A 21283-nucleotide genomic window follows, 5' to 3' on the forward strand; every position below is an offset into this window, starting at 1 on the left:
ATTTAGGAAGTCAGGAGCTTTATCCTATAAAACTCTATTTTTTTTCTGTACCTCAATTATTTCAGCATTATATCTAGAGTCTCCCTAGGAGTTAAAATGGCCCCCTGGTTTCTAATTTCCAAAATTTCCTGCTCAGTGATTATTTATTAAAGGAAAGGCCTTTCTAATCCCTCCTCCCTCCTTACTTCTCAACTAGATACATCCCTTTTTGTTGTTTGAAGCTGAAAACACTCTGACCAAAGGGTACTTCTCTACTAGATTAAGAAAAGGATATCTCATTAATTCATTTTTGACTTAAGAGTTTAACTTCTAAGTGGAGAAATCTTTTTTTCTTAGATCTAAGCAAATTAAATTTGAAGACACCTTTAAAAAGGGAAGGGAAAAATCTTACCCTGTTCCACCCAGCTAACTCCTATTTCTTAGAACTCATCTTACTGAGTTACTTCATGGTAAGTTGGTTCACATGTTGTACATCCTCCTAGCACAGTGCACCTTTCCTTCAGAGGATCTGTCACAGCTGTAATGTTGTCTTCATCTGTGTCATGACTTTATTAATGTCTATATACTCCACTATCAATAATAATAATAGCCAGCATTTATTGAGTGCTTACTCTGAATGTGTTGAGTGCTGTAAGAAACTTTGTGTATGGATCATCTCATTTAATTCTTACAGCAACCCTCTCAAGTAGGTACTAACACCATTCCCAGGTAGGTACTATTATTATTCCCATTTTTCAGGTGAGAAAACTGAGCTGTATAGAGATTCAGGAACATCCCCTGAGGTTGTATAGTTAGTGTGGTTGATCAGGCTTTGAATTCAGGCAGTCTGGTTCCAGAGACTGCATTCTTGATCTCTAGAACAGCTTTGTCCAATAAAACATTTTGTGATGATAAAAATGTTTTCCACATGTGCTATCTAATATGATAGCCAGTAGCCATGTGACTATTGGGCAATTGAAATGTGGCTAGTGCATCTAAAAAAATTTGAATTTCTATTATTTAATTTTAATTAATTTAAACAGCCACATGTGGCTAATGACTATTGAGCAGTATAGCTCTAGACAATAAGCTGCTAGACAATAATTTCTAGAAATGACTGTGCCTAGTTTTGCTTAACATTATACCCCTGTACCAGCACAATGCCCAACCCAGTTTGTATTTATTGACTAAAACTAAACTCAGGGTGGAGTAGGATAAGGAGGTAGTAAGTAAAAACAGTGCTATGAAAGCACCAAATTGTGAAGAATGCTTACATCTCCAATGCAATACCCAGAGCCTGTTTTGCATAAACTTTATTTTCAAAATCACAGAAAATAAATGTAATAAAAATGACTATTTCAGATAAATTTGATAAATCTGAGCATATTTTTATAGCTTATATTTAATAATAATAGAAAACGGAAATGGCATCTAATAGCAACTTCTAAGAATCAGTACTTATGTGACAAGAAGAAATGACTTTAATATCAAAATACACTTCCTGGAGTACATTCGTACCAAGAGCTGAACGATTCTAGTCGTCATTTATAAGGCAGTGAATGACAAGCTCATTCATGCTCTTTACCCCCCCAAAATAATTGTTTAATGTTTTCTTGCCTATTACTGAATGCATTTTTCTTGCTGAACGTACCTGTCTGAGCTATATTTAATTTTCATCCATCATCTAGTATGTATTTTTGTCGTTACTGCTCAGAACAATAATCTAACAGTTAGAAAAAGGGTGTAAGAAGACTCAACTCTATTGGTAATTAAATGTCAGAAAGTATTTTCCTGTTAGTCATTAGTGCTAAAATTTTGAGATATACACTCTGAAGTATACTCATATTAAATGGATATAAAGGAACATTGCATATATATTATTAGAAACTTTTAGTAACAGTAACTTTCAAATTTTCTAATGCATTTCAGAAAACAGCAGTAAATGTTCACTCAAAAAAGCTTTGCTTGATTGACAAATTGCATTGATTGAAAGAGCTAGAAATTTGGGTTTGAAATAGATAAAAATGGTTATCTCAAAGCTTAAAGCATTTTATATTCTTTGTCTTGTTACATTAAGCCATCCTGGCAAGAATTTGTACTGAATTAAATTGCCCTACTGAAAAATTTTACAAAATGGTCATGCTCACTTAAAAAACAACAGTTATAGATATCAGGCTAGGATATATTCAGAAAAATGTGACATCGCTGCTTTTTTGTGTTGTTCTTAAGCCTTCAGATTATTTATTTAATTTTAGTGTTGATTTCAAAATTATGACTATGAAGGGCAGTAACCACTACTAAATTTTCATAGAAATAATAATGAAATAAGAACTTTTTCAACTTTGTGGCTATGAACTCCACATACTCTGCTTACATTATCTACATTTTTGCTCTCATTGAAGTAAAAGGCACAAAAATGCTCTATTTTCAGGAAGGGTGGGGTGGCTCACGCCTGTAATCCTAGCACTCTGGGAGGCCGAGGCGGGTGGATTGTTTGAGCTCAGTAGTTTGAGACCAGCCTGAGCAAGAGTGAGACCCCATCTCTATTAAAAAAAAAAAAAAATGCTCTATTTTCCTATGAGAAAAAACTTTATAATGATTTTTCTCCAACTGTAGAAATAAAACATGGTAAACAACAGATCTTAAATTTTTCAACTAAATGTAACTGACCACAAGAAATATGCCCATTTTTGTTTTGTTTTTTGATAACTTGTACTTTGTTTTCTTTGGAGGGTGGGTTTCCTTTTTTTGTTATTTCAGAATATTATGGGGGTATAAATGTTTTGGTTACATGGATTGCTTTTGTACTGCTTGAGTCAAAAGTTATAAATAAGTGTGCCCATCACCCAGATAGTGTATCTTGTACCTGTTGGTATGATTTCACTCATTCCCTCCTCTCCCATCCCACCTGCATGATTACCAGTGAGTTTTACTTCCATCTGGACACATGAGTACAGATTGGTTAGTTCTAATTTAATAGTGAGTGCATGTGGTGCTTGTTTTTCCATTCTTGTAATACTTCACTTAGGAGGATGGTATCCAGTTCCATCCAGATTGTTGCAAAAGGCATCAATTCATTTTTTATGGCCGAGTAGTACTCCATGGTATACACATAACATATTTTATTAATCCACTCATAAGTTGATGGGCACTTGGGTTGATTCTACATCTTTGCTCTTATGAATTGTGCCACAATAAACATTGGAGTGCAAATTTCTTTTTGATAAAGTGACTTTTTTTCCTTTGGGTAAATACCCAGTACTGGGATTGCTGGATCAAATGGTAGGTCTACTTTTAGTTCTTTGAGGAATCTCCATACAACAATGTATAAGTGTTCCTTTCTCTCCATATCCACGCCAGCATCTATTATTTTGGGACTTTTTGATTAAAGCCATTCTCACTGGGGTTAGGTGATATCTCATTGTGGTTTTGACTTACATTTCCCTGATGATTAGTGATATTGAGCATTTTTTCATATGTTTATTGGACATTAGAAAGGGCAATCGCAGCAACAACAAAAATTAATAAATGGGACTTGATTAAATTAAAAGTTTTCTACACAGCCAAGGAAACAAACAACAGAGCAAATAGACAACGTTCAGAATAGGGGAAAATAGTCACATGCTATGCATCCAATAAAGGGTTAATAACCATAATCTAGAAAGAATTCAAACAAATCAGCAAGAAAAAATCAAACAGACCCCTTAAAAAGGGGACAAAAGATATGAACAGAAGATTTTCAAAAGAAGAAATATGCCCATTTTTGTCACATTGATTTCCACTTTGAAAAATGTAATAAATCTACTTCATCAATATATCTTACAGACCTTATAAAAGAACCAGATAAAATCAATAAAATATTATCTTCCTTCATGAAAGAAGAAACATGAAGTTTGTTGTTTCAGTTTTTTAAAGATGTGTGCAGTTAGACACTTAGGGCAATTTAAATAGCTTGCTTCTTTCTACCTTGGTATAAAATAACTGAGCGTTCTGGTTTCAGCCCATGCATTCTCTTTCTCCCTGAATATGCATCATAGGATGCACATGGTATCCTCAGCCTTGGTGCTAATGAAGCTGAGCGGCACTCCTTCCACCTCTGTTTGAATAACAAATAGGAAAATAAAATGCTTCCCATTGTCCCGATGAAGCACATTAACATCTATGAGCCCTGGCTGCAGCGGCCAAGTGTTCGCTGCTTAAATTTAATGGGCTTCACCTTGCACTGGCAGAGAGTACACTCAGTGCCATGTTTGATCCAAGACGACCCGGTGAAGCGAACCACATTCATCTCGTCCAGGCAAGTTTTGGTGATGTCATTGCGGATGGTGTCGGCCTGGCAAGGGTCGGTGACACAGCGTGGGCAGCACTCATTCTCGGGGAGAACACTGAATTCACACTCCACATCTGGGCAAGGCAGGGGCCAACAGTCAACTTCCCCTTGCTGTAAGAAAAACAGACATGCAAGGGCAAAGGGAAAGGAAAGGAGGAGATGGAGGGAGGCGGGAAAGGAGGAGGGGGGCACAGTGTTTACTGAATACTCAATTAATTTGATCGATATTTATGCTTAGATCCTCAAGCCCATGAATCTTGCAGGGAATCTACAAAAGCCCTGTCAGAATGATATCTATACTGCAGCTGGATTTTTAAACAAACTTCAGGGATTAAATAAGAACAATAATAAAACAAAAGCAAAAATCATTTCTCTTATAACAACAAAATGTGCATGCCCCTATCTTTCCCATGACAAAGGAGAGTGATTTAATGTGGAAGACATTTTACTTTTTGCCCATGAGATGCCTTTTTCATTCTTTTGATCTTTTTTATAACTTCCCCTTTACTTCTTTTTGCATAAAGAAAGTTTTGTCCATATACAAGAAAATAAAGTGAAACATGAAGGGAATGTGACAGTTTTCCTTAGTTCATTTATATGTTTCTTGATGTATTTCACTCTCTTTTATTCCACATGGGAAAATTGTGTGAATTGAATCTTTTAAAAATGTAGTTTCCACCTGTTTCCTATATTCTTCAAAATTCTGAATCTTATGGTTTGGGAGATGAAAGCAGCCTTCAGGCACAGAAACTGACCTTGCTATTTCAATTGATTTTTGGGTCGAAAGTATAAAAACGAAGGAACAATAAAGCTTTGCCTTGAAAATATCTTCACACGAATAGAAAAGAATTGGGCATGACTTTAAAAGTAGCAACTTCTGTGAAACTTTCTGCTATAGAGACACATTGACCATTTTCCTTTTCATTTACACCATTACAAACAAACAAAAAATGTGGTCAATTGAAAAAAGACTGGTGTTTTTTTTATCAAGTCCTTGCTTTCTTTTTAACCTGTATTTTCCAGTAAAAGTTCCACAAATATATATAAATATTCAATTCATATGCATATTTATTGCATATCAATATTATGTCCAAAATAGAAGCCCATAAGAAGCATTGACATAATCTTGAGAAGGAAAAAAATATATGTGCTGTTTGTTTTGTTTTTTGAGTCAGAGTATGACCGATAGAAATGGGTTGATAAAAGTTCTACTTGGAAAAATAATTTTTTTCATAAATTCCATTGTTCTATCCATAATTGTCTTTACGTATACCTAAATTGGATGGGTTTGGGGAAGCTAGGAGAGAGTTTTCTTCTTTTGAACTATAGAAATATTTTTGAAAGAGAGATTATTCTCAGTGGAAGAATACACCATGCAGCCTACCACATCCACCTCAGAATACTCCTTCTTCTGTCTTGACTGTGTAACAATCATCTCATCATCCTAACCAGGCTCACTTTTTGTAACTGCCAACACTGTGGTCAGGTATGGGGAGGGCGAGGTTGCTTTCCTATTTAGATTCTGGGCCTAAACTTTCCCTCCACCTCACGTAGCTAGATTTACCAAGCAGCGGCATTGTTGGCAATTCTGGACCCAGGTGTCGCCACTGTTGTACAAGGTTTCTCCATTTTGATGGAGACACTGACTGCTAAGCCTGGGATCACATTCAGGGCAGCAAAAAAGATCAACTGTGGGATTCTCACAGTCACAGACCATCCGTCGACACATAACAAAACCATTCTGCAAAAAGAAAAAAAGCAGTTACCAAAAACCTCTATTTCACAATATACTAATATCATATATATATCAGATGGTGATTGGAAGTTGAAATAATTCACACTATTTACCCAACATAATAAATTTTCTTTAAAATCCTATTTTATAGCTACCACGTGGAAATTACCTAAGCCAGAGGACTTCCAATCTCCTTTCCACATGCTACTTCTCAAATGGCTTGACCAGAAAAAATGTTCCATAAATGACCTGTATAAAATGATCACCACTGCATAGCACTTATGTGTATATAAATGCATGTATTTACAAATAAATATACATGTATTTGTACATTAGTATGGTAATTTGAATACTAAGTAAATTTTGTTCGGTGTAAGGGCATGTGTGTTAGTATTTGGTAGCTAGTCAATATTTTATATATTGATAGATTTATAGAATAATTTAAACTTTACATTTTTACAGAAACTATTCTTAATTTCTTCCATGATAGCTGAGTCTTTGATATATAATATTGTTCATTTAACTATAATTTAAGTCTCTAATTAACTGGGTACATATTATAGAATACCTCTCTAAAACTGCAACATAGCCCAAATAGGTATTTTTTCATTCTTGGGTCACAGCATGTCCATTCTGACTTCATTTATGCATTTATTCAAATATGATATTGTGATGATGGAAAAAATAACATAGTAATAAAATTTTAATGTGAATAGATAAATATAGTATATCCATACAATGGAATATTACTCAGCAATAAAAAGTAATGGGTTACTGATAGATGTAACAATATGAATGAATCTCAGAAACATGAGGCTGAGAGAAAGAAGATAGACACAAAATAGTATATACTATATGATTCCAATATATGAGGCTCTAGAAAATACAAATTTATTCTACAGGAACTGGAAGCAGTGTTTGCCTGGATCTGGGGATGGGAAACTAAGTAAGAAAGGACATAGGCAACATTTGAGTCAGTGGAAATGTTTTGTTCCAGTAATTGTCATGGTGGTCAAATAGATATATGCATTGTCAAAACTCATCAAGCTATATACTTCAAATATTAATATATGCAAATTACAACTCAATAAAATTGATTAAAATGTTTTATATATACTAACCTGACATGAGCACACAGAGCACCGGTCATTTTCCAACACCCAAATCTGCCCATTGTGCTTAATTTTTCCATCATGGATGCAGTCCCCTGTGCAGTTCTTTCCATGAGGACATCGACAATCATATCCACCATCCAAATTGAAGCAAATGGTATCATTGGCACAGCTGTGCCTCCCGGTCCCACACTCATCAATATCTATGACCAAGAAAAAGCAGCAGGCAATGTGCTTATAGTAAGCTCAGTTTCAAACAACTGTAATCAGGCAAGTTGTCTCCAGGCTTAAAGCATTCAACTGTAAATTAATTTTCATCTTACTGGCATGCATTTCCTATTAAATGCTGACTAAAGCGATGCAATGTTAATGATCTGGGGATTTCACAGGAAAATATTTTCATGTTTGATTTTAAAAACTAGATAACCTTGGCTAGAATTTCAACTTTCATATCTCTGTAAATACCATTAGTCTTTATGAAACATTCATATTTTTTCAAAGTAAGAATATGGCTTAATTTATCAAACAAAACACCATTTAACGGTGGAAATTCTGAAAGTGCCTATGATGCTTTATTGGGGATATCATCCCCAATGTTAAAATGGTGATTACAGAAAATCCTTTCTTGGTGGGAGCTGAAATGTCATGGGAACCCTAAGGCATTTTATTCAATTTTAAACCCTGTTCTCACAGTTGTACCACCCCACATGGAAATTCATTCCCACGTTCTGCCTAGGTGCTCTTCCCTTATAGTCCAGGTGTTTCCACACTGTCCTTAGACCTTGCCCCTCACCCACAGAAGGGCAAGTAATCATCAGCAATTACCATCTCTCTCACCGAGAATCCACCACTTCCTAACTTTTCCATTTCAGATTACCATTTTGTCTCCTGCCTGACTCAATTGGCAACTGCCCATTATTCACCTGACCTCACCTATTTTATGGTAATCACGGCCTAAAGCATTTTCATACAGATGAAAAGCAAACGTATCTTGGCCCACGTATTAAGTCCATAAGAGGAGATGGAACTAATTTAATTTATCCCCACCATTTAAAAGTCACAAGCCAAAATACATTTCAGAGATATTGTATGAGTGCCAGTAAGCAGTTATTTCCCATTTCACCTGTTTCCTCTGAATAACGGTCAAGGAAGAAAGAATTAAATCACGGCGGGAGAAGTGGGTTAGAGAGAAGATGGAATGTATTGCTTTTAAGTAGGGCACTAATATTTCTTGTTGATTTTAAGGAAAGAGTTAAGTAAATATCTTTCTTCAGTGACTTGATTTCAACATTAACTGAAGACATGGACCAGTTAAGATAAAATCTTGGCTATTTTAAAATTCTTAAATACTGAAATTCCACCACATATTCATTCCTGGGATGTGTCCCAGAGAAAGACAAAATCTGAGGCACAGTAGAAATGGTGATATGGACAGGGAGAAAGGCGCTCTGGCACATTATGTGGGGATTAAATGTCTAAACCTCTGAGATAAACAGATGAGCAAAATAGCATACAATTTGTGTGAATGCAGCTTTTAAACACACATGTTGTATATCACGTGACTGTAGCCAAAGAAGTAGTGACACAGTGCAGTTATTTATTCATGCCTTCAAGCATGAATCTTATACTTGCAGAGTAATTGTAAATCCACTGGTGTGGCTTTGTCCACTTTGAAATACTTTTTTTATTATTATTATTATTTTTCAAGCAACAGAAAAATAGCACCTTCTCAGATATAATCATACTCTTAAAACTGAATCCTTCTAAATACTAATATTACAATTTTAAAAATCACTGAAATTTCAGTAAATGGATAGTTGTGTGTATGTCTTTTTTTTTTTACAATAACACAGGCGGGTTCTTTTAAAAGAATACTTCAGAGCACATTGTCTTTTGACAGAGTAGATTTGTCTGATAATCTTTATAAACTCTATCAGTAGATAATAGTAGAAACATCTTTTCTGAATTGTGCTTTTTTTAAATAAAGTTTTCCACTATTTATCTGTTTGTGGAAGTTCCTTAAAAAGTCTTTTCTGTGCAAGTAAGTGTCTGATAGAATCCTTTACTTTGCTATCTTCATAGTTATCATGTGTTATTTTAAGTTTGGTTTAATTGTCCTTGTTACTTCCTAGACTGAACATTCATGAATGCACTAATTATGTTTTATTCTGAATGTTACTATATATCTACTTCTAATATACTACATACATACGTACTGTATGTCATACTAATATCTAAATTCTAATATAGGTTATGTGCCTAATGTGCTTCTGATTAAAAGATTAACTATATATCTATCATTTATCTCTTTTATCCATCTCATTCTTTCATTAGACAAATAAATTTACCATCTACTATGTGTCAGGCACTGTTCTAGGGACTGGAGATATGGTAGATGAAAAACGTACAAAATCTGTTATCTTTAAAGCTTATGTTCTAAAGCATAACCAAGCAAATAAGTATGCACTATAATTTCAGGAGACTTTATAATTTCTATGAAAAAAAGAGAATCAAGGTAAATGAACAGAGTGTCAGAGATGGGAGGCTATTTTAAATTGGGAGCCAAGGAAGAGCCAATTTGAATTAAATGAAAGAAGGACCATGCAAAGATCTCAGGAAAGGACATTTCACAAAGGGGAGCACATGCAAAGGAATCAGTTTGGTATATTTGAGAAATGGCAAGAAAATCAAGGGTGTATATCATAAAACATCATCAGGGTTTGGATATTACCCTGAAAGAGATGTAAAGGCTCTGGGAGAGTGAACAGAGAAGTGATAGGTTCTGACTTCAGTTCTAGAAGGATTGTTTTGGGTGCTATAGAAAGAAGACTCCAGGGGAGTCAGGAGTGGAAGTAGAAAGACCAGTTTGGAGACTGCTATAGTGGTCCAGAGAGAGGTAATAATGGCTTATACCAAGATGGTGACAGCAGCAGTGGTGAGAGGTGGTCAGATCAGGAATGTATTTTGAAAGCTGGAATTAGGAGATTTGTTAATGTATTAGATGTGAGGTGTTAGGAAAAGAAAGAAAGAAACAATGACTCTAAGTTGTAGGTTTGGGTAACTATTAATATATTTAGAGACCTGTAAGATTTAGAGAGTAAATCAAAAGTTATGTTTTAATTATATTAGGCCTGAGTTGCCTATTAGAAATCCAAGTTTAGATCTCTAGTAGACCACTAGATATGTGAATCTGCAGTGAGGGCAGAGGTCTGAATTAGAAATATATACATGGTATTTTCAACCATGAAGCTGGTTGACTTAGGAATTGAGAATAGATGGAGAAGCTTGACAAGGCCTGAGCCCTGGGGCATTTGAATATGTAGTACTCTGGAGAATGAAAGCAGAAGCTGTAGGAGGAGAAAGGAGAAAACCAGAGAAAGCAGTGTCCCCAAAGCCAAGTGAAAAAAGTTATGTTCTGTGAGACATGTTTTGAGAGAAAAGAATGATCCATTGGTTCAAATGCCTGAGTGGTTAAGTAGGAAGAGAGCAATTAGCTAGTAAATTTGGCAAGATGGAAACTGTTAGGAATCTTTAAAGAAAAGCATAGGCTGGAGTAGTGGGACTAAAGCCTTCCCTGGAACCAAGAAGGCAGAGATAACCAAGTATAGAAACTTCTTTCAAAGAATTTTGTTCTAAAGGGAGCAGGAAAATAGGGATACGTTTGGAGAGTCAAGCGATGTAAAGGGAAGTTACTTTTCATTTGTTTTTGTTTTGTTCTGGTAGATGGCTGCTAATCCAGATTGTGTGCTGGATGATGCAGTAGAAAAAGAATATTTAATAACATGGAAGCAAAAGTGAATATCACAAAGGCAAAGTCCATAAGCAGGTCAAAGAGGATGAGATGCAAGATACAATGGAGTGTTTGAGCTTTGATAGAAGCAGGGACACTTCATCCAATAAAGCAAGAGGGAGGGAAAGCAGTTGGATACATAAATAAATGAGAGTAAGCCTATTAGTATGGCTTTTGGTGGAAAAGAGAATTAGTTTTTCTACTACTTCTGTGCTCTCAGTTAAATAGGCCATTGATAGATAATGAAGAGAAAGGAAGAGGTATCCAACATCCAAAGAGACTGTAGAAAGTATGAAATGGTTGTTGGCCGGGCACGGTGGCTCACGCCTGTAATCCTAGTACTCTGGGAGGCCGAGGTGGGCAGATCGTTTGAGCTCAGGAGTTCGAGACCAGCCGGAGCAAGAGCGAGACCCCATCTCTACTAAAAATAGAAAGAAATTATATGGACAGCTAAAAATATATATAGAAAAAATTAGCCGGGCATGGTGGTGCATGCCTGTAGTCCCAGCTACTCGGGAGGCTGAGACAGGAGGATCGCTTGAGCTCAGGAGTTTGAGGTTGCTGTGAGCTAGGCTGACGCCACGGCACTCACTCTAGCCTGGGCAACAGAGTGAGACTCTGTCTCAAAAAAAAAAAAAAGTATGAAATGGTTGTATCCTAGAGTGGGAAGGGAATGTAACTGAAGAATACTGGACAGTGCTAATGGCCCCCAGTGATCCTCACCACTTAGTACCCACATGTGTAATCTCCTGCCCTTGAATGTGGGCTGGGCCTATTGACTTCTAACAAATAGAAAATGGGAGAAGTGATGGAATGTCACATCTGACATAAGGTTTTAAAAAGACTATGGCTCCCATCTTGGGCATTTGCTCTCTCTTGTATTGCTTACTCTAGGGGAAGCCAGTTCTCACATCTTGGGGTGACCCTGTGGGGTGGTCCATGTGTTAAGGAACTGAGGTCTGCCAATAGCCACATGAGTGACTTCGGAAACAGATTCCCATTCCCCCACTCCTACCATAGACAAGCCTTCAAGATAAGACCACATCCCTGACCAGTAGCTTGACTGCAATCTCCTGAAAGACCTCCAACTAGAGGTACCCAGCTAAGCTGTGTATGGATTTCTGACCCTCAGAAACTGTGAGATAATGTTGGGTTTTAGCTGCTAAGTTTTGGGGGTAATTTGTTACCCTCTATAGATATCTGATACAATCCATTTCATATTTGTGGTCATAAATATAAAGGTAAGTGAGTGCCACATGTACTCACCATCAAATTGGTATTAACTGATCAACACTTAAGTGCACATATAGTAATAACATTCATTGGGTGTCGAGCAGATGGGAGATGGGAGGAGGAGATGGGTATGTACACACCTAATGGGTGCAGTGTGCACTGTCTGGGGGATGGACATGCTTGAAGCTCTGACTTAGGTTGGGCAAAGGCAATATATGTAACCTAAACATTTGTATGCCTGTAATATGCTGAAATAAAAAAGAATTTTAAAAAAATAAGTGAGTGGGGTTGAAAATTTAATGTAAAATAGACAGAAGAGGTATGTGTCTTTTTCTATTCACATTCAGATGCAAAGAAAAGGGTGTACAAGGATACTAACCAAAATGAAGCACAGTTTTCCCCTGGAGGATAAGTGGAAAGGATGGGGAAAGGGGCATAAGAGATGAAGATGCATATTCAGCTTTAATCTATATACTTCTGTATGATTTGCATTATTTATAATCAGCTAATAGTCATTATTTATGTGCATAACTTTAAAAAAGACAATCTTAATAAAACACTATAGAATATAAGCAAAGTAGCTTATCAGGGAAGAACAAAATCCCACTGTTTAATCAGTTTCTGCACTGCAATGTGTGGTTTCTGGTATCCTCTACAGGGCTGGAGATGTTCACTCTGGAACATTCACAAGTACAAGATAAAGCCCTCAGACCACAGTTAAGTGGTTATTTGCAAATGCCAGGGTTTACCCTGGTAAGGCAACAATATTCCCATTCCCATTCGAAAATCCTGATGAACCTCTGCTCAAGGCCAACAGCTCCCCTGCTGCTGGCAAAGCACTGGAGGGGCCTTGGCATCTGTCACCCAAGTCTGTTTCACTTTTCTTTGTGTGAAAATCCTTTGAGGCCCAAGGATAAAAGACATAATTTAAGTGTCATGTACCTTTAGGTTAGTTTCTCAAAGGCTTTTATTGACTATGTCATAATCCCATTATTCCCTCAGGCTATTGATAGTTGTTCTATGAAGGTGTAAATACAAATAGAGAAAATAATGAGTTCTTTAGTTTTGTTTTCCTTCTTATGTCAAGATTTCTGATAGCAAACTCATTCAGTGTGGGTGATTTTCCTGCCAATTATTCACTGGGCTCTGCTTGCTCTGTCTAGTTTCTAAAAATTGTATCCCTTCATAGAGGATATGGAGGAACAGAGCTGTCAATTCACTGAAAATAATTCAAAATTAATGGTAACTAACTGAATATAATCTAATTGAATCTTCTACTTTTATTAGATTGAAAACTTCTTGGAAGCAGAGACCATATCTTATGTATCCAAGGTTTGACATTCACTAACCATCTCTTACTTTGCCAGCCAAGCAATACATCAGGAATAGCCCAGAGTAGCAAGTATTATGTATGTTACCCTTGGTCACATCATTATCATGATTTTCTCCATTTTCACTTTAATCCTGCTTTTTTCATCTATTTTTTCTACCTGTTTTGGGGTCATATTTTCGCATCTTCCCATTTTTAAAAATTTATGTGATACTATGGGTTTTTTTCATTCTAAAAACACCCTTCAATGGTTGCAAGAATCCACAGAGAACGCGGTTAGTGTCACAAACTTTATCTAAAAATAATTACCATAATTAGGAAACAAAAGTTAGATTTTGCTGTTTCCAATCATTATTGTGTAAACATATATTAAAAAATGCCAATAACTTAACCATTAAGCAGTAGTCTTCTATCTACATCTTACTATATATTCCTCAAGTTCAAAAGGACTTCTTAAATTCTAGATCTCCCTTGTACTGACCTTCACACGATTCCCCACTTGGTGAAAACATCCCATTGTCATGGTAGCCATCTCTGCACTCACAGTGGTACCATCCAGGCAGGTTAATGCAGTTAGCACGGCTGTCACACTGAACAAAGCCATCAGAGCATTCATCAATGTCTGGGAAAAGAAAAGTACAATTTTGTAAAATTATTTCTTTTCTTTTGAAGAAGCTAGAACATTCTGCTACAAGGATACTAAAATTTTTAATGCTGGTAAATCCTTCATATTGAGAATATATAAAATCAAGAAAGTACATTTAGTTGTTAGAAGCTATACAGAAGGAATGTAGTGTTATTAGTAACAGGAGAAATATTTGGAAAGCTTCTCTGATGCAACCTTATTTAACTGTAGAAAATGGAAAGAAACCATCTGTGAGGGTCATTAGTGCTGTTCCCCAAATAATTCTAGCTCTTTTGGACACAAACTAGGATCGCAGTTCTCTAGTTCCTTCAAGTTAGGTGTGGCTACATGATATATGGAGTGTCACTTAAGCCAATTGAGTGATATGTGTCACTTCTAGGCAGAGCCTTTAAAACGCAGTGTGTGATGTACACGTACCCTGCCCCCATTACAATGATCTGCCATTTCCAGAGTTCTAAAAGACCTAGCTGAGTTCCTGAAGGAGGATGATGTGGGGCATATTCCTTACCTACCTGAGATGGACATATAGTTATGGGCAAGACACCAATCTTAGTTGCTTTAAGTCACTGAGATTTTAGGTCTCTTACTACTATCAGCATAACTTATATTGACCTTACTAATACATCATTCATCTCCAATACATATGGCAATAGCATTTATGCATCAACGTGCTTCATGTTTTCAAGAATACATACCACTTCTCTTTTTATTGTGTTTCACATATATCACGTCACTCAAACCTCAAAAAAACCTTGCCATGTAGACAGTATATTGAACATATTAAAAAAAATACTGAGGCAAAAGCAAATTATGGGATTTAACGAAGGTCACTTAAAGTTTGCAGTTGCCCAACTTTAAGGTGTGTGCTCCTTCATACAAGCAGACTCATGCTGAAATTGGCAAAATGTCTGTACTGAGAGAGCTATGGATATTGAGCTCTCAAGAGGCTTATTACTAGTCCCAAATGTTGTGAGCCCTTTATTTTTGGTCAGTCTGTTGAATAGTGGGCACATCCAATACCATCCAAGTACCTTTCTTTGCTCACAGAAGGAAAAGTAATCCTAGGAGTTGCCTTACAAAGTGTTTCCATCTTCTCAATACCCCCAGGTTTTCTGGGTCCTTTGGCTTAACTCAAACTCTGCCTAATGATCCAATGGCACTGCACCATTGTGGCTGTTAAAAACACCCACATGTACCTCACTCCCATTTTGATAGCCCCACGCCATAACTGAAGGCCCCACTTGCAAAGGCAGGGTGGTCCTTTCTCTTATATGTTTCCCACATCTGTGTCGTATTCACTGCTGCAGTGGCCAGGCACAATGACATCCCTCAAGTTGAAGGTAAGGCCAGCTGCTTTTTAGAGTCTTTTCCCCTTAGACAGTCCACTTTATTTGGCAGAATATATTTCTTCCTATTTCAATTTCACTAACTCCAAATTCCTGAAAGCAGAGAGTCCTTTCATTTTCTTTTTAAATTTCCTCTTTTCTGATGTTCAATTTTGAAAGAGATAAATTAATGAATAAATGGACAAATACTCCCCCCCAAAAAAATCAGAGAAAAAAGCCATTGCTCATTTACTTCTTGATAGGTCAAGAGTCCCTTCAGTAAAACAGGATGAAAACCATTCTCTTAGATTATTAGGTAATAGGCCAAAAAACAAATATTTTATATCATTGTAATATTTTAGCATTATTTCTGAACTATGAATCATTTTGGCTCTGTGGTTCCTTTTCTTTAGAGCCAGTTACTAATGTCAGTAATTCCTACTGTCAAAATAATTGTTAGTGGCCAAATCAGCTAACCATTGACTTCCTGACACGTAGCTGATGTGGATTGCTTCCATTTACTAAGGTTTTGTGAAATAGCCTATTTGTACTTCAGGGGCCTTCCTAACTGATGAACCTCTGATTATAAATGGGTCCAAAATGCTGTGCTCATTTCAGCTTTATGTGGTGTTTTCTTCTAGCCCAAATGATGCAGAAAATTGATTATGTCATTTCTTTAGTGCATGGACAAAAGAAAACAGGTTGGAATTTAAGCTTTAGAAGTGAGTTTTATTGGATGAAGGCTAGGAGAGGGATATTTAGTCACTCATTTTAGAAGAATTTGGTCATTAGGGTTAGTGATTTGAAAGTAACTATTGATGGAACAGAGCTTTCTCCACTGAAGTGACTTTATCATCCACATCAAGCCTTCAATTTAGTCCTTTTTTCCTGCCTTAACATAGTTGTAGGGTTATGTCAGTCCCCATGCTGTAGTAGATACATACTTTAATTGTTACTTCTCCCTTCTTTTCTGTCTTGTCACTGCTTTTCTCTTTTGTCACTCCTTTTCCAAACACCAGGCCCATTCCTATACCACCTGCCTCTTATCTACCTTACTTCCTTGGTCTATAAACATATTCTTTAAAGTTCAATAGAAATGCTATGTATCATATTATTTAGTGTTTTGAAGACTGGGGATACAAACATATGCCTACCATAAGGTATTTTCATATAAATCTGAGCATTATTTTATTATTTAATTATGACTACTAGGTAGTATTGTAGAGGATAATATGAAAATATGGATGCTCCTTGACTTATGATGAGGTTACCTCCCAATAAATAAACCCAACATAAGTAAAAAATATTGTAAGTTGGAATTTCATTTAATACTTCAATAAACCCATCATAAAGTAAAAAAATAAGTTAGTCTATTATAAGTTGATGACAATCTATATATGCTTCATGTATTAATTTATCATTCAATATTTTTTGAATACCTGTTTATGTACCTGGAACTATATGCTGGGGAAACAAAGATGAACAAGACAGAAGCAATTTCTGCCCTCACTAAGTTTAACAGTTATTTAAATTTATTTTAAGAAAATTAAATTTATGAAAATCTGAAATTACAATCCTATAGAACAGTGTTTCCCAACATGTGATTTATCTGCCACCTGGTATGGCATGTAGGTGATAATGGGCAAATACTTTATTTCAATGGCTACATATTTATTTTTCTGAATTATTTCCATTTATGACAAGTGACACTTATAGTAAAGAAATCATATTTAAATTTTAAAAATGAGAAGAATTACAGAAACAATATTAAGCAAATACTAGTATTAATGATATATGAACATGACAAAAACAATGAAGTTTTGAAAATGCCAATATACAGTATGGGACTATTCACATTTCAAAAGGATTTGCTGAGTGATTCCTTATAAAGTGAATGCCTTAATTCATCTAAAATATGACTGAATTTATAAAAGATGTATATATGTCATGGCTCAAGATTATATATGTGTTACCTTTCAGGATAAGGAAGAAAAACTAGCCAGATAATATATATCATTTTACACATATTTGTTCCTGGTAATTTACATTTTTTAATGCATATTTTTCTACTTTCCTTAGTCAGTAGAAAATGAAAGTGTGCTTGAATTGACAAAGTATGCATTTCGCACCAGAAGGTATGTTTGTTTGGCTCACGTCACTCATTACAACCAAAGATCTAATAAAACAAATAGCCTCATCTGCAAGTTATTTGATGGTATGCATGTACCTTAGTTACTCAGTAAATATTTAGTAAATAAAGAATTGAAATCTGATCCACAATTATGAATTAAGTATATATTCTATCTGTATACATTAACATGAGTTAGAATATATAAATGCACACATACTGTTTACATTTTCAAGTATGCACATATTATGCTTCCCATATTATGTAATAACACAAAGCAGTAAAAAATAATTTCAAATAACTTATTTCTTGAGTACTTTCTTCAGGTTAGTTAGAAACTACATATTATCTAATTGAGTTAGATACACAGAAAACAGCAGACATAGGGGAGAAAAAACAATTTATTATTTTATTTCATATAAGAACTACCAAGTTTGAACAAATTATGTTCCAAACTGAATAAAAGTATTCAAAAAGATTAGTATAGGCCGTAATAGCTCATATGATTTAGTCTTAATCATAAGGACCTTAATTTTGTGCCCTGTAGGTGCATTATATAGAAAGCTAAAGACAAATTTCATCAATTTTATAATTTTAGTATATATTCTGTCTTAGAAAAGAACTAATTCCTTAGAACTTTTTCAGTAGCCACATTTAGAACAGTCAGCTCGTGATGGTATTCAGATGCTGTCCAAAAGCATGGAGAATTTAAAATCCAAAAGATGGTTAGCCATCCAACGACAGTCATGAATAGCAGTCGTACTCCAAACATCAAAATCAACTTAGATAATAAACATGGAAAGCACTGCTGAGGATAGATTTTCTAGAAAGCACATGTTTTGAGGCAGTCATTAAAAACAAACCAACAAGCAAAAAACAAAACAAAACAAAACAAAACAAGAAGGGAAACATAAATTTTTTAAAAAGCTCATAAAAATTAGTATCTTGTTTTCTTTGTCTCCCTCAGGTATGTTGGCACAAAACTAGATACCTTTTATTAATACAATGCCACTGACCACTGTCTTCAGAGGTAACCAACTGAAAATGGCTTTTGCCAGTAGGACTTAAAGGGTCCTTTTAGAAAATGACAAATTATTTCTTTGTAAAATTAACTGTAGTTACAGAATAACACACCTGAGTGATAAACATCCTCTTTCGCATGCATGGTAACAATTATTATTACTACTATAACACAACTAAGAATAATGAAAATGTGCAAATGTCTAGAACCATACATACTTGCTATAGACCTTAATCATACTTTAAACCTCCCAAGAAAACTGATTAGTTGGTGCTCTTATATTGGATACAAAAGAAAATGAAATCCTGTTCTTTTTTAAGATGAGCAAGCTATTTTTAATGGCAAAGTCAAACGATGAGAGTATTGTCCTTCATACTGTTTATCATTAATAAAAATATGACATCATTTCTCATTAAAAAATAGCACTTGTTCTATTTATATCACCATCTCATGCACTGGTAGTTAAATTATATTGATAAACAGCAGGAAATTAAAGGTCCTCAAAACAATTAATTAACTCTTGATTACCCACATGTGGGTTATTTGCCTTCTATTAATAAATTGTCTGAAACTTTTTTTTTTTAATCACAATGTCATTTCCCTGTCTTTTGTTGGGCTTGCAGGTAGTCTGTTTTCAACATTTAGGTGTAAATGCTCAAGGAATGCAAACTCATTTGAGAATTATACTGCTTTTAATGACTATGTCAGATTTGGAAACAAAATATTGTCTAAAATTTCACATAAAAAGACTGATTTTTCGTAAGAATTTTTTGAAAATACAATATGATGACATATGTAAATAAACCTTGAAAACTACAAAATCCTCTGTACAAGTTGGGTGATAATATTGCATATTTAGTGAAAGCTGTTTCCATTACTTTATAGTTCATAATTAGGATGTTAATGACTCGAATTAAAATGCATAGATATAATTTCTTCATCCCATCATTTGGTCCTCACAGTAACAATAAGAAATATTCTTATCCCTATTCATAGACAAGAAAGTGGTTATAGCAAATACATTGCCCAGTGTCACACAATAGACCAGAACTCTTTCAACTCCAAGCCCAGTTGTCTTCCCCTCATGGTAGGCTGCCTCTCAAGACCAGCCAATGTGTGCACCACTAGAAACAGCCTATGCTTTTGGATAGTTCAGCGTATATCTTAATGTGAGTGAATTCCAGCTATTTGGCTTGTTAGCTGTGTAGCTTTGAATATGTTACTAAACCTCTCTGAGTTTTCTGTCTTGAACCAGGAATAATACTCTCTCTTAACACATTAACTGCCATATGAGTTGTATTTAACTCACACTAGTTGTGAGCCCAGGGCCTTGTGAAGCAAATCCTGGGCAAAATCCTGCAGTTGGTTTGTGAAAATCTTACTCACTTATGTTCTTATTGTTACAATTAATATTTACAAATTAATTCTAATGTGAGATTAAATGAAGTCAATAAGTTTCATTTTTCATTAAATTTTTCATTAAATTAGAAAGGTTTGTTTTGTTTTCAAAGTTTTTATTCTGCTTTCATGATAAACACCATGGTCCCAAGGAAAAAAATTTTTTTTTATTTTATTTTTTTAGCGTGGCAGTCAATGTGTTAAGAGTTTGCTGTTAACATACAAGACCTCACAGGAGAAGTAGTACCTGGCTCATGACAGGTATTTAATATGTGCAAATTCCATGCTCACCTGAGAAATAACCCTTCAGAGTTTACAACCATGTTCGCATATGTCATCTGCTTTATTTGAAAAGGAACAGAAACAGTTTATCAGCTGGGTTCAGATAAAAGAATGTCTTTTCTTCTGGGGAAAATTGAGAGCCATTGAAGGGTTATTAAGAGTAGAATGATGGGATCTAAGGTGCACTTCGGGAAGAACAGGGCAGTGGCTCTGTGTCAGACAGATGGGACTGGGCAAGATTAGAGGAAGTCTCATATTCTTATGAATGACGTTCTTCATGAAAAAAGCGTTCTAAATATTTTAATTAAGGGAAAAACATATTTTTCCCTAATTAAAACTAGGGATAAAGCAGCATATTTTCTCAAATGCTTATCTCCGGTCAGTGTGTAAGTCCCTCTCATGTCCCCTGTGTTTTATGTCAGGTCTGCCAAGTTCACAGTCAACATGTCTGGGAAAAATATCAGAGAAAGGAAGAAAATTGAGACAATCTGACTTTCCTTATAGTTCTTAGAATCTCACTATTTTATTATTCCTTTTTTCTCCTGAGTCTTTGCATATGCTGTTCCTATTGCCTAAAATGTTCTCTCTCTTTCTCATACCCTTAACTGGTTAGTTAACTACTTCTCATCTGTCTGTGTCTCATACTACAATTAATTTCCCCATATTTTCCTTGTATATTGCCTTAGTAACACTTATTACAAGACTTTTTTCTGGTTTAGCCTTGCATAAATATTACACTGACTTCATTAATATAACTTCAATTCTGGAGAAAGTCCTATCTGTGTTTTTCTCTCCTTTTCAAAAGTATTTTGACTACCTCATCGCAGAAAATGACCACACCATTCAGTAACTCAGGCAAGAAACTTTAGATTCATTCTTAATTTCTCTCTTTCTCTCGTGGTCTTTATTGAATCCATTAACAAATCCTACTGGCAATGTCTTTCAACTATATCTAGAGTCTAATAACCAGAGGC

At 35.3% G+C, this 21283-nt stretch overlaps 1 protein-coding gene across 2 annotated transcripts in view; it reads right to left on the minus strand.

The window, feature by feature from the left end:
- NELL2 (neural EGFL like 2) overlaps positions 1 to 21283 on the minus strand; it is a 314905-nt gene that overhangs the window by 10559 nt on the left and 283063 nt on the right. For both annotated transcript variants that reach the window (XM_069489903.1, XM_069489905.1), the window contains 4 exons: positions 13991 to 14131; positions 7166 to 7359; positions 5874 to 6050; positions 4196 to 4420 (listed from right to left, as the gene is read on the minus strand). In XM_069489903.1, the coding sequence (XP_069346004.1) occupies positions 4196 to 4420; positions 5874 to 6050; positions 7166 to 7359; positions 13991 to 14131 (737 nt within the window). The remainder of the gene's footprint in view (positions 1 to 4195; positions 4421 to 5873; positions 6051 to 7165; positions 7360 to 13990; positions 14132 to 21283) is intronic.

The sequence above is a fragment of the Eulemur rufifrons genome, chromosome 16 (assembly GCF_041146395.1).
Source record: "Eulemur rufifrons isolate Redbay chromosome 16, OSU_ERuf_1, whole genome shotgun sequence".
Lineage (NCBI taxonomy): Eukaryota > Metazoa > Chordata > Mammalia > Primates > Lemuridae > Eulemur > Eulemur rufifrons.